At 38.0% G+C, this 14,654-nt stretch overlaps 2 protein-coding genes across 2 annotated transcripts in view; one reads left to right on the forward strand and one right to left on the reverse strand.

Moving 5' to 3' along the window:
• Positions 1 to 14,654, forward strand: part of sv2a (synaptic vesicle glycoprotein 2A) — an 885,655-nt gene that overhangs the window by 679,192 nt on the left and 191,809 nt on the right. The gene's annotated exons all lie outside the window — the stretch shown is intronic.
• Positions 725 to 14,654, reverse strand: part of LOC114643389 (membrane-spanning 4-domains subfamily A member 8-like) — a 44,098-nt gene continuing 30,168 nt past the window's right edge. The window contains exons 5-7 of the mRNA XM_028791976.2: positions 12,007 to 12,162; positions 3,647 to 3,757; positions 725 to 2,309 (exon numbers count right to left, since the gene is read on the reverse strand). Of these exons, the coding sequence (XP_028647809.1) occupies positions 2,256 to 2,309; positions 3,647 to 3,757; positions 12,007 to 12,162 (321 nt within the window). The 3' untranslated portion in view covers positions 725 to 2,255. The remainder of the gene's footprint in view (positions 2,310 to 3,646; positions 3,758 to 12,006; positions 12,163 to 14,654) is intronic.

Consider the following 14,654-nt stretch of genomic DNA (forward strand, 5'->3'; position numbering starts at 1 on the left):
CATTCTGTAGTCCATATTATTGAAGATTCTGAAATGTATTCATTGTGGTTAATGTGAAATCTATTGACACTTAGCCTTTCTTTTGGAAACACAAAAAAATATAGCCTTCTTACTTTGTTGTAAGGCCCATAAAGGCAAGGCAATAGTATTTTGGACAAAGCCTAAGTAATTTTGCAGACAAATCAATATAACATTATAACCAGACCTTCAAAGAAAAGCACTCTTTCCTTATAGTCATGCATGGATAGAGGTTCCATAATGTTGTGGGACGTCTCTGCTGCCCCTGGTACTAGAGGTATTGAACATATAGATGAAATCTGAAAATTATCAAGGAAATTACCAAAGAACACAGAATTCTACCCAGCACTTTGAAACTGTATCTCCATCATTGATGTTTAGTTGTCAACCAGGACAATGATCCTAGGCATAAGTATAAATACGCTCAAGAATGGTGTAAGAGCAAATGCTGAAATGCTTTAGGATAGTCAGTAGTGTAAAAAGATAAGGCATAACACAGATGAAGAGCTGGGAGCACCAGCCAGCCAGCGATCCCCATATATTGAGGGAAGAAAATTGTGCAAATAAAAAATTACAAGCAAAAATAGAGTTTGTCTGTCCAGATGCAAGTCCATGTATTATACTGCCATTTTTAGGAAGTGGTGGCATTTTTATGTCTTTTACCACAGAAGGAGAGGGAGGTGCTTGGTGTTGAAATGAGTGTGTCTACAGTTGCCTTGACTCTTGGTTATTCTGGTCTGTAGAGGAGAATTTGCAAATGACAGCAACCCTCTCACAATACAGAGTGGTATTACAATCGATGTACCAGCCTTAAGACTATCCTCTCCTTTTGCATGTGTGACAGTAGTAAATCCTGATATGAATCCCACTGAAAGCCTACGGTGAATCTTGAAAACAAAAGTTTCCATTTGAACTGGAAATATGCACCATGATACAGTAATTCATGTTTACAAATAGGTGGTTATTCCTTTTAAATTGTGTATAACTAAATTCAATTTGAGTACTAATTTTTGTTCTGTTTATAATTTCTCAATAAAAAGACATACAAAGTGTTTCTCTATTTTTTTAATAATCAAATTAAGACTTTCATCATTTTTAGCAATTTTGATTTATTAAAAAACATTTTTGACAGCTAATGTTTGAATACCACAACTGTACTCACAATAGTGACTCACTTTCTTAGAAATACTATAAGCTGAAATTACAGCTATTTCATAAAAAATATCCATTGATCCATTTTTAACCAGATTACCCAGCTTAGGGTCAAAGGGAGTCACTACTATCCTGACATCATTAAACCAGTGCTGTCATATTCCCCACAAACCCAGTTAATCTCAAACTGTCAGTTAACAAAATCAGACCTTTTATTATTTTACAGAAAGCCAGAGCCCTTGAAGATTACCTATGTGGACCATGACAATGTACAAACCGCTCACAGGCGTACACAGGATTCACACATAGGATTCTGGAGCTATAAAACAGCAGAGGTAACAACAACTTAAATAAATCATACAAAATAGGGAAGACTTTAAAAGGATGCTTTCAGTAGGTCCATTTATTAATACAGTAACAATATTATACCAAAATGTCATTTGTATTGTTGAATGAATTTTATATTGTATGGGAAAAATGTGACCTATAGGTAAAAGTGTTTGGAAAGGTTAGCTGAAAAGTGAAAAGATGACAGAAATACATTCTTTCCACATTGCTTAACGAAAAGCAAAAAGTAGTGGAGAAACTGACATATAATCAACTAAATAGTATCAGTTATCTGATAAAAATGCAGTTGTTTTCATAATTCATAATCAGATGCCTGTCAAAATTATATACTGGGATAAAATTACCATGTGAATAAATCTGCAATCAAGCAATATTGTTATTAAATGCATTATCTTTTAATTAGCAATGCATAATATTCTGTGTTACATTTGGTTTAGTTACATAACATTTCCTTCTTAAAAGCAAGCTTTGCTAGAGCAAAGTTTTCTATTTACATGTGACCTGTTAAAACCTTACATACATCAAGTGCAGCTCTCTTTTTTATTAAAACAAATATGGAGTTAATTATACAATGCAAAAAATAAGGCTTCCAAAATAATGAACTTTCATCTCTTTAATATGCTCCTCATAAATGCATTTTTTTTTCAGAAATAAAAACATACCAGCTAGAAGGTGTCAATGAGGCAAAATAAAATGAATGCATAGATTCCAAATGGTGTTCCTTCTAGCTTTGGCATTTAGATATCAGGCACCGAATCTTCAGTCAAATGTTGCTGGATAACGATCACTGGCTAGACAGAAAAGGAAGAAGGATATTATAAGACTATCTATAATGGCATGCATGTTCCTTGAACAGTCAAATTAAGAACCAAATGAGTGAAAGGAAGTCATAACCCTGGAGCATTTGGTTGATCAGCACCAATATTGCTTAAGTTGTACTCTGATTTAAGCAGTCATATCTAGTGATGCTACAGTGCCACTAATGAATGCTTGTTTAGAGTCCCTCTGTACCTCTGTAAAAACATTCCAAGATTGTTGTTTTTGTTTTTTTTTTTTACTTGGGTTCATCTGCCTTGGACTGGTGAGGCAGGGTTTAGTATTCCAGTCTTACAGCTACAGTGATCCTGGGCTTGAAGCCAGCACATGAACTAACTTTATACAATTTACAAAAATATACAGAATATCACAGTTAATGCAGACTGAGTGTGTGCACGAGTGTGCCCTGCAAGGAGCTGGTCCTAGTCCAGGGTTGGCTGCTGCACTGCACCGCACTGAGTGCTATTAGGGTAGGCTTCAGCTCTAGATTCAGCTTTAGAACTGGATTATGTTAATTCAGAATATGGGTGGACTGTATATCCTGAACTGACTAAGAGCTGTTTTACACTAGGTGCTAATAATCTTTCCCAGTAAAAGGAAATTTATCTTAACACATGACTTTCACTTTAATTCTTTTATTTGACTTTATCAAGCCATCCTATCTTCCATTTTTTAGCTGTTTGCTCCTCATTTGTTTCAGATGTCAGACATTGTTGTTTTTGTTAACAATTTTAAATTGTGGTGCCTTAAAATAAATTTACCACTTTAACCATTTACTGTATATAACTATTGATAACAAAGCTAAAGCTGCAATTAGTATGTCTAAAACAGTGCATTAAATGGGTTTATATACTAATCTTGGGTGGCGCAGCGGGTAGCACTGCTGCCTTGCAGTTAGGAGACCCAGGTTCACTTCCCGGGTCCTCCCTGAGTGGAGTTTGCATGTTCTCCCTGTGTCTGCGTGGGTTTCCTCAGGGTGCTTGGGTTTTCTCACACAGTCAGGTTAGGTGCATTGGTGATCCTAAATTTTCCCTAGTGTGTGCTTGGTGTGTGTGTGTGTGCACCCTGTGGTGGGCTGGCACCCTGCCTGGGATTTGTTTCTGCATTGCGCCCTGTGTTGGCTGGGATTGGCTCCAGCAGACACCCATGTTAGGATATAGCGGGTTCGATAATGACTGACTGATATACTAATCTTCAGTATTGTTAACAGCAGTCATAGTTTAGTTAAAACAGTGTTAACATAATATATCTGTGCTGTTTTACAACAATACATGATAAAGATGTTAACACAGGTAAATTGAAGAATACCCACCAAATTATGGCAACATATAAATCTGCACCCAAAACTGGATGTGATGATGGACACAAAGGACTCTAAAATTGTGAAAATTAACATCAAAGCAATTATCCCAATCTGAGTGTCCTGTCAATAAAACATAAGAAAAAAGTATGAATTAGCATAAAGGGCGTACATTTCAAATGTAATGAGTTATTTGATGAGGTAGAAGTACATCATAAACAAGAATTGTTGCTTCACGTATTTGAAATATACACTTCAATTTAAATATTTGAAGTCAAAATATTCTCAATTGAAAAAAATGGTAATTTTTTACCTTCTGATTGCAGCCTATGGATAGATCCCTAGTATGGGATCAAAAATTTAAAATAACATTGCATTTATAGTCAATGACCTTAATATAGTCTAAAATTGATATTCCATGTGCTTACGTTTGAAATTCATCATTTTGTCAAAAATTAGCATTTTTCAGGTCTAGAGAGCCAAAAAAGCTTGTCTTACATGACTAGACATTAAGATGTGCCGTATGGTATATCTTAAGTTATCTCATACTTGTGAGTCAGGAGGAGCCGGCCAAAGAAACTGAAGTGATTTCAAAATTCATAAGTAGTTGTTACAAACACAAAAATAAGTCAAACGTTAACAACTATTCTTTTGCTTTCCAGTTTTTATTTTTCCTTCTATACAATATGTAGCACTGGTATTAATTCATGACTCATATTCGACTCTATCAAATTAAAAAAAAATATGATTATAGTATGAAGTCACATTGACACAGTCCAGAACATATTGATAACTATTTTGTACATAGTACAGCTATCAGAAAATGCCACATTAAGTTTAAAAAGGTTTTGTGTGTTTTCGAGTCACATCATTCTCAAGTAAAGATTAAATGTTTATTCAGTTAAACCCCTCAATCTGCCATTTAAAATCAAGAATATTAACATAGCTTATAGGTTTGCATACTGAGGCGGTCCTGTCTGTCTGTGTGTTGGACTTATACTTTTTAATCTTTTTATATAGAGTAGTCTGTGTGAAGTTCACAAGTTTTCTCCCATGTAGTATAATCTCTGGATATTCTGGCTTTCTATAAATCCCAGTGATGTGTATTTTAGGTTAATCTGTAACTGCAAATTGTCCCTGTTTGAGTGTGCCTGTTGATGGACAGGCACCTTGTTCAGGGTTAGCTCCTATATTACACTCAGTGCTCCTACAATAGACCCTGCTCATGTGATTTTGAAGGGAATTAGGAAGATTTAAAGAATGGATGGATGTTTAAAATATATTTTAAAATGAATGCACCAAAAATTAACTTGATAAAATATGTTTTATATACTTAGGACCAATTATATACTTAGGACCAATTAGCAGAGGTATGTACACACATATTTAACCTCTCTCTCTCCTCAGGTGTAGTCCCCTTGTGCCTGAAATCCACAACCATTGTACCTGTTCCCAAAAAACCGAGGATAACCTGTCCTAATGACTATTGACCAGTCACTCTCACCCCTGTCATCGCAAAGTGCTTTGAACGACTGGTAATCACCCACATCAAAGCCTCCATCCCAGCTGATCTAGACCAACACCAGTTTACCTATTGGTCAAACAGATCAACTGAGGACACCATCTGTGTGGCTCTACATGCTGCCCTCTTGCACCTGGAAAAGCTCTACACCTATGTTAGGATGCTCTTTATTTACTACAGCTCTGCATTTAATGCCATCATACCTAACCAGCTGATCCAAAAACTCTATGCACTAGGACTTGCTCCATCCATATGCAAATGGTTACTGGATTTTCTCACCAACCGCCCCCAGTCTGTCAGGATGGGCAAACACACATCCTCCACCCTTACCCTGAGCACTGGTGTGCCGCAAGAATGTGTACTAAGTCCCCTTCTCTATGTACTCTTCACCCATGACTGTCAACCCATCCACCAATCAAGCATTATTGTTAAACTAGCCAACCCACGGCGTAGCATACGCAGCATAATTATGTATTGATGGGTGAACACTTCCTGAAAGACACAATTGTCCAAATGGGGTGGGTTTGAGGATACGACTGTAGGTGAATGAAAAGATGGAACTCTGGAGAGGGCAACATAAAATTGTCCGTGACTCAAAACTGGAGGACCACCATCGTGCCTCCACCTCCCAGAGCGAGGGAGGGGGCTGGACGGCGCTCGGGCGCGGAGGGCGGAACGGGGGGAGAAGGGAAGGACACCCATTCTGCTCCCTCCGCCCCGGTCCCCCCATCATTGTAGTCTGCTGATTTCTTAGTCATCTCTTAGTCATCGTTCAGTACGCACTGCCTGCTCATGTGCCCGCCCCCAACTCCTCACCTGAGTCACTTTCGTCTGTGTACAGTCCACATGCACCTGTGAGTCACGTTGACTGTTTATTTTCCAAACACCGCCTCAGTCGATTTCGTCTCTGCTACAGTTCACATGCACCTCTGAGCCACGTTGACTTATCATTGTTCTTTGCGGTTCAGGCTGCTTTTCTATATATAATCCACCAAGTCACCCGACCATGGTAGTAGCGACATGGGGTGTGTTCAAAGGGCAGGGACTTAATCAGTGCGAGCGTATGATCTGCACTTACTGGGAATTCCTCGTTCATGGGGAACAATTGCAAGCCCCGGTCTCCATCATGAATGGGGTTCAACGGCTTAGCCACGCCTCTCGGCGCCAGGTAGACACACGTTGATCCATTCAGTGTAGTGTGCGTGCAGCACTGGACATCTAAGGGCATCACAGACCTGTTTTTGCTCAATCTCACGTAGCTGAAAGCCACTTGTCCCTCTATGAAGTTGGACGCTGACCGCTCTTTTCTCATGTAACTATTTAGCAGGAGGGAGTCTCGTTCGTTATCGGAATTAACCAGACAAATCGCTCCACCAACTAAGAACGGCCATGCACCACCACCCACAGAATTGAGAAAGAGCTATCAATCTGTCAATCCTCTCTGTGTCCGGGCCGGGTGAGGTTTCCCGTGTTGAGTCAAATTAAGCGAAAGGCTCCACACCTGGTGGTGCCCTTCCGTCAATTCCTTTAAGTTTCAGCTTTGCAACCATACTCCCCCCGGAACCCAAAGACTTTGGTTACCCGGCTGGCTGCCCGGCGGGTCATGGGAATAATGCCACCGGATCGCCAGTCGGCATCGTTTATGGTCGGAACTACGATGGTATGTGATCGTCTTCAAACCTCCGACTTTCATTCTTGATTAATGAAAACATTCTTAGCAAATGCTTTTGCTCTCGCTCAAATTGTTGGTGGGTGGGGCTCTGTGAGTTGGCAGGTGTGGCTCTGTCATGTGTGTGCCATGGTCGTCTGCTTAGTGAATTGTTGGTGGGCGGGGCTCTGTGAATTGGCGGGCGTGGCTCTGTGTTGCGTGCGTCTTGCTTGCCATGGACTTAGTGAATTCTTAGAATTGGTGGGCATGGCTCTATGAGTTGTCGTCGTATCCCATGGTCTTAGAGTTGGTAGGTGGGGTGCTCGTAACAGTCAGGCGGGTGTGCGGGCAGGCATTCTCGTCCCATGCTCTTAGAGTTGGTGGGCGTGGCTCTGTGAGTTGTCGTCGTATCCCATGGTCTTAGAGTTGGTAGGTGGGGTGCTGGTAACAGTCAGGCGGGTGTGCGGGCAGGCATTCTCGTCCCATGCTCTTAGAGTTGGTGGGCGTGGCTCTGTGAGTTGTCGTCGTATCCCATGGTGTTAGAGTTGGTGGGCGGGTCTCTGTGAGTTGGTGGGCGTGGCTATGTTGTGCGTATCCCATGGTTGTCTTGCGTGCCCTGTTGGCTGTTTAGTGAATTATATATATAGATTTGCGGATGATATGACTGTCATTGGGCTTGTAACAGACAACAATGATGCTGCATATAGTTAAGAGGTTCAGAATCTGACAGCATGATGCAACACCAACAACCTGGTCTTTAATACCAAAAAGACCAAAGAAGTTATTCTGGACTTTAGGACCACTAAAAAGACCAATCACAGTCCAATAACAATCAATGCAGATGCTGTGGAGAGTGTTTCCAGCTTTAAGTTTCTAGGAGTCACCATCTCAGAGGACCTGTCCTGGGTTGACAACAACTTGGCTATAATAAGCAAAGCACAACAACGCCTCTATTTTCTCAGGAAGCTAAGGAGAGCTGTCCTCCTCCAGAAGCTGCTGGTTAATTTCTATAGATCCACTATAGAGAGCATCTTAACTAACTGCATGATGGCCTGGTACAACAGCTGCACCAAGGCTGCTAAAGAACCCCTGCAGTGGGTAGTAAAAACAGCAGAAGCCATTACTGGGAATGAACTGCCATCACTCGAACTCTTGTATAAGGCTCGCTGTGTGAGAAGGGCCAAAAACATTCTCAAGGACAAAACTCATCCTGGAAATTCTTTGTTTGAGCTCTTCCCGTCAGGCAGACGCTTTAGGTCAATCTGTGTATGCACAAACAGACTAAAAAATAGCTTTTTCCCATCTGCCATAAACTTTCTGAATTCTGAATCTCCTCAGTCTGAGATCATTTTTAATTGAACATGTGCAATAAGCTATATTGGTAATGTGCAATATACTAATGTAATACAATATAGAATACTGTATGTAATGTACTATTCATTAACAGGTGCAATAACAATTTATGTTGCTGTACTTTGAGCAATAATAATTTGCTCTGGTTACTTGATCACTTAACACTGTATACAACATATTTGGAATTATTTAACTTTTCTTTAAATGCACCTTGGGACTGTCACAAAAAGTAATTTCATTGTGTTACACAATGACAATAAACTGCTTGAACTTGAACTAGGAAATAATAACATTAAAGGACTAATACTTAACTCTCCTATCTGCTAATAAATTTAATCAGCATCCTGCAGCATGGTGAAGTGAAGAGAGAGATTTGGTTTACTTATCCAACAAGAAGAGATTTGTTTTGCTATAATACTATACTCAAATCTACATAAATAAAATAGAATTTCTGATAAATACTACTTTGGAACCATTTTTTTTTCCTTTGTGCTACTGTTTGCACAGGCCATTTAAGGAACCTTCATATAGCCACATAGTAGGATGGGGCATGAGCTGTACTGGGCAGTCCTGTGGTAACCAGTTCATTACTATACTACAATACTGAACCTACAGTGCTATTGCAATACTGAACCTACAGTGCTATTATTAACACCAAAGAAAGATGTTGAGGTACAAAACTAACACTCTTGTAAAACAATGCAACAAATAAACTTCAACATAAACAGTTTAAGGTTTAAGGTTTCTTTATTTAGTCATGTTTACACAATAAAACACGAAATTTGCCTTCTCAGTTGCATCTAATAACAGACAGAATGAAATAAAACAGACAAAGAAACAAGACAGGTTAAGGTAAGGCAGTTAGATAATGCATATTTACACCAAAAAAAAAAAAAAGGTTACAGGATATATATCAAAACCGTAATCATTATCTCCGATATTTCTTATTGAAAAGTCATATGGCACAAGGAAGAAAGGAGTTTCTGGAGCGATTTGTGTGGGTTTTCAAAGCAACTATCCTTCCTGATTTACTGAAGTTTAGTTCTACATGTAATGGATGTCTGTCATCAGTTGAGATGATTTCCAGTTTCTTTAGCATTGCCCTCTGACACACACTAGTCAAATCATCTACATCAGCCCCAATAACTTTAGCTGCATACTTCGCAATCTGCTGGAGCTTTTTTGAGTTTTGGTTTGTCAGACTATTAAACCAGGCAATGAAACTGAAAGTGATCACAGACTGCGATAAAAGGACATGAGGTCCTTGTCTACTTTAAATAGTTTCAGTTTATGGAGGAGAAATAAGCTCTGGTTGCATTTAGAGCATATTTTTTGTATTAGTATTACAGTTAAGATTGTTATCTAGGTTAGTTCCTAAGTTTGGATAAGAATAAAGTTTTAATGGTTATTTAATTACAGCGATACTAGTAAGAAAGTGGCTGAACTATCCAGTACGGTATTTGAAATGGGCTAAGTGCGGTAGTGTGCTAAAGTACAGCAGGCAATTCTCAGGGTGCTTTTTTACATTGCCTATGCTGCAGGAATGTATTCTATCAATTGTCACTATTTGTCCCTAGATATAATACTTAAATATTGGAGCTGAACCTGTGGACGGTGCTCAATAAAAAATTCATTTCAAAGGTCAATCAGAGCATTCACTCTAATATATCACAGTGGGTTTGAAAAGGAAAAACTTCAATTACGTGCAAATTCTTCACACTTTAATATTAACGAGAATCACAGAATAGATCAATACAAATAAGTTAGAGGGGGACATTCTGGTTAAGAAATTAAACCTACTTAGAGTATTCCACTTTACTTATTGCCCATTAGCCTTTTGTAAAATTGAAGTACCTCTATCATAATAAAACATGTTAACCATTTTGTTCACTCCAGAGCAATCCAATGTAGATGTAGATAGACTTTATTTCTCCCCCATAATAATAATTTCACAGCCAAGTTTAAATTTTTGTATCATACCAGATTCTAAAATACACTGATAAAGCATGATTTAATAAAAGGCATTTTACACCTTCAATGTAAATACACACAGAGTCAGGTTTTACATTTCTGAATCTGCAGAGCTTTTCAGGCATTGATTGCTTAGGCTCCATCCTTTATAAGGCACTTTGCATTATGACAGTCACAAGGCTAGAATGTCAAGGAGAATAGAACAGACCTACATAAACGCAAGAACAAATTGAATTAGTTTATGCGAGACAAGTAAGCGACTAGTTTTCTGAAAATTCTACCAATAAGGAGCCTCGATTTAGCAGACTTTCACAACTTATCATCTCCAGACAGAGGAGCAGCTTCAGTGACAGACTGCTGTCACTGTCCTGCTCCACTGACAGACTAAGGAGATTGTTCCTCCCCCACACTATGCGACTTTTCAATTCTACCCGGAAGTTATTGTCTGTTACACCTGCATTTTTATCACTCTTTAATTTAATATTGTTTTTAATCAATATGCTGCTGCTGGAGAATGTGAATTTCCCTTTGGGATTAATAAAGTATCTATCTATCTATCTATCTATCTATCTATCTATCTATCTATCTATCTATCTATCTATCTATCTATCTATCTATCTATCTATCTATCTATCTATCTATCTATCTATCTATCTATCTATCTATCTATCTATCTATCTATCTATCAGAATTTGCTGTGACACCTATGTCTATTTTTGTGATTATGTTTTAACTGCATCAACAGGAAAACAGCACAGCTCTTTATTGATGAAAAGGGAAGTTTAGCTTGTATAAAAAACATTATTTCTTCTTGATTTTTCTATATGATTTATCAGTTTTTGCAAGACTTAAGAATGCATGTTAAGAAATGTTCCTCCCTGTTAAAAAGTTACCTCACAGCATTAATTTTTGTATTATTGCATATTTGTACACTGGATACGTGAGTGAGTTAGAATAATATGTAGAGGAGAGTTAGGAAGTAAAAAAATGACACCAAAGACTGGAGCTTCTCGTGTTTCTTTGGTGTGCAATTTCATCAAAAGTCAGTCATTTGAACAGTCTGATTTTAGGAAAAATTATAAAAAGTGGAATTTTCAACAACATGGATTTTGGTGTGTTTGGAGAGAAGCTGAAATATCATTCCACAGAAAAAACCTCAAAGCAGTGATTGAATCAGGATAATCTTAATAATATTTTTTTGCATTGTAACCCAGCAGACGTTCTGTCACTGAAGGAGTGATGAATAGTGTTGTGTGTCGGAGCACACAGACTAGATTTTTGTTTCCAAAGTTAAACTTCCTATTTTAATGACTGATTACAGCTTTTAAATTATAGCAAAGTAAACCATGTAACCAAGTAAAAGGAGTTTCTAAACAGTCTAGACATTAATAGATTTTAGAGAATAATCATTAATTACCAATTTATAAATTAAATATCCACCTAGATCTAATGGTACTTAATCACAAAATTACAATTTGAGAAACAATATAAGCAAATCAGAGTGCTTTCCATAATAAAAATACTGAGTCTTATAAGGCAGTTAATATTTCAGTTTCCTGATTTCAATATTAGTTGGTAATGGTAACAATTTATCACTGAGTGTAATTATTTTAGTGTTCACTTTATTCCAATAAATAAATTCTGTTTTTCTGTCAACAGGTATGCCATGCTGCTAATAGCAGACCAGGATGAGCATACCAGAATTTATGCGGTATCTGTTTATTTCTTTTTGTAGTTTCAATATCAATTTAAAAGGTCAATATAACTTAACTTTAAAAAACAGCAATTTGTACCTAATATCAGTTGCTTTTATTTAGAAACCTAAAGCAAAATTTAACCAAATAACACTAGGATGAAGAATCTAAAAAACGTACTTACCTCAAACTTGCATTGTACAAAATCAGAATTAGCTAAATCATCGTATTCTGGACACACACCGGTGTGTATCTCAATAAATACAACGAAGGAATACATAAATACTCCAATCACAGCTGCAACGGCACTGATGATATTCATGATTAACATGGCCCTCATCTGCAAAAACAAATAAAATTATTTAGAAATTGTTAGCAATATGCTTAGATAACTAAATGCAGTACTTTAAATATTAGTTGATCTTTAAATGAGGCACACTGGCAACTGAATTTTAAATGTTTGCAGAACAAAATTATTTTGATTGCTTTATGCTTATTAAAATTGATTGCCTTGGAAGAAAAAGAACCCGGTTGAGCTATGCTTGTGGATTTAATTAATACTTAGAAGTTAAAACATCCACCCATCTATTTATTTCATAAACCCACTTAATCCATGTTTAACTTGCAAAGAGATTAACATTTACAATGACAGCATCACAAGCAATGTATAAACTAAACCTGAATGGGATGCCACTTCATTGGAGGACATTCTCAGGCCTGAACCCATATCCACTCACAATGAGTTAATTTTTGTCCCTACAAATATCACACTCCACAGTTTGTTTCAGTTGCTATAATGGAATCTTAAATGGGTAATTAATTCTCAGCCTAGGTTTTTCCATTGGTAGCATGGTGGTGAAGTAGTATTAAACACAATACTAGGATGTTGGTTGAAATCCATGTACTCTTGTGTTTGTCCCACATTCAATCCATATACATATTACATAAAATTACAATTCTAAATTGACCAAGTGTGCTATGAATCTGAATGTTTTTGTACTCTTATTTGTCTTTTTATTAATGTTTACTTCTCATTATGGGCTTTTGAGGCACTGAATCAGATTTTTGTATTATATGGATCATAGAAATTGTTATCAGTTATGAGGAATTCTTTGCCATGTTGTTTTTTTTCCCTAGAAGTTTCATGGCTCATGTCATCATTGAGGCAATACGTGACTGCCCAAGTTTGCACATATCAAAGAAAGGACTATCTTCATGCATGTGCCAGTTGTGCTATTAAGATTTCGTGGTTCCTGACTTTTGCTTTGATTTTCTCTTTTTATGATTGTGGTAATCCGCCTACCAGGCCTTACCACTGTAAAGGAAAAAAAGGCCTAAGAATAGGGTAGAGCCGACTTTTTCGGAATAAAAAGTTAAAGCATTTACCTGTTTAAATTGTTGAAGTGCGGGGTGCGCTTTTGCGATCATTTTAAACTTTGGCTTCGGCAGGTGCACGCATAGGTCGGGTGTGCCTCTAGGTCAGGCCTGCTGGAGGACGCTGCGGGTTCCCTGTCATAAAGTGCTTGCTGCTTCCTCAGCAGCTCTTCTTTTCTCCACTTTAGCGGCCCACTTTTCTCTTCTATCATTGCAATCTTTTCACGTTAAAACTGATTAAGTCAGTGTTTGTGTTGCAATTACTTAGGAAGTTTTCTTTAATTTTTCACTTAACCTAGCACTTAATTCTTCAATCTGCCTCAAGAATGATTTAAGATATGAAGAGGCAGAGGAAGTGATGGCGAAGGTGGTAGGGATGAGAACGGCGCCCTTATGTATGCTTGGCCGCTGCTGAGAGTTGATTCTACAATAAAATAAAATAAAAAAAAAGAGGAATAACCTTGGAGATTAATCATCACCCCGAAAGTATTTTAGTAGACATCACATAATATATGTGTACCCAATTTCAGGTCAATAGATCAAATGATTTGCGAGCAACAGGTGATTTAAACAGACAGCCAAGGTAGCGTATTATATAAGAAAAAAAAAAAAATATATATATATATATATTGTCACACACGTGCGCATGGGAGGCAGCTAAAGGGCTTGAGTAAAGGCAATTCTGAGGCATGCTGGGATGTGGCAGAGTGCACTGACTCTTTTTCTCCCTTGCCTGCAGACCATTCATGAAAGATTCCACCATGATTCTCTGGACGTCACTTCCGGGACCGAGCCAATGGAAGAAGACCTTGCCGGCTCTGGCCCCTGTGATGTCACGTCCGAGCTTGAACCAATGGCTGAAGAACATGAGCCCGATCCCTTTGACCTCACTTCCTGTCTTCCCCTTTAAAAGCTTGCACCTTTTCCCTATTCCCTCAGTTCCGTCTTGAACTCGGTTGTATGCACATCAGTGCAGTATTTCATTTAAAAACGACTTTTGCAGCCAGGAAACCAATTATATGGGTGGCTGCCCCAAACCTTTCAATGACTCTGTGTCGAGTTTGTGACAATATATATATATATATATATATATATATATATATATATATATATATATACTAATAAAAGGCAAAGCCCTCACTGACTCACTTACTGACTGACTGACTGACTGACTGACTGACTCACTCATCACTAATTGAAAAGGCTCATTCCTTACAGCTTACTTACAAAAGTTAGGCAGGTTTCATTTCGAAATTCTACGCGTAATGGTCATAACTGGAACCTCTTTTTTGTCCATATACTGTAATGGAAGAGGCGGAGTCACGTATCGCGTCATCACGCCTCCTACGTAATCACGTGAACTGAAAACAAGGAAGAGATTTACAGCACGACTCAAACACGGGAACGAAGGTAAATGACGTTAATTGTTGAGTGTCTTTTAATACTGTGTAAGCATAC

This window comes from Erpetoichthys calabaricus, chromosome 2 (assembly GCF_900747795.2).
Source record: "Erpetoichthys calabaricus chromosome 2, fErpCal1.3, whole genome shotgun sequence".
Classification (NCBI taxonomy): Eukaryota; Metazoa; Chordata; class Cladistia; order Polypteriformes; family Polypteridae; genus Erpetoichthys; species Erpetoichthys calabaricus.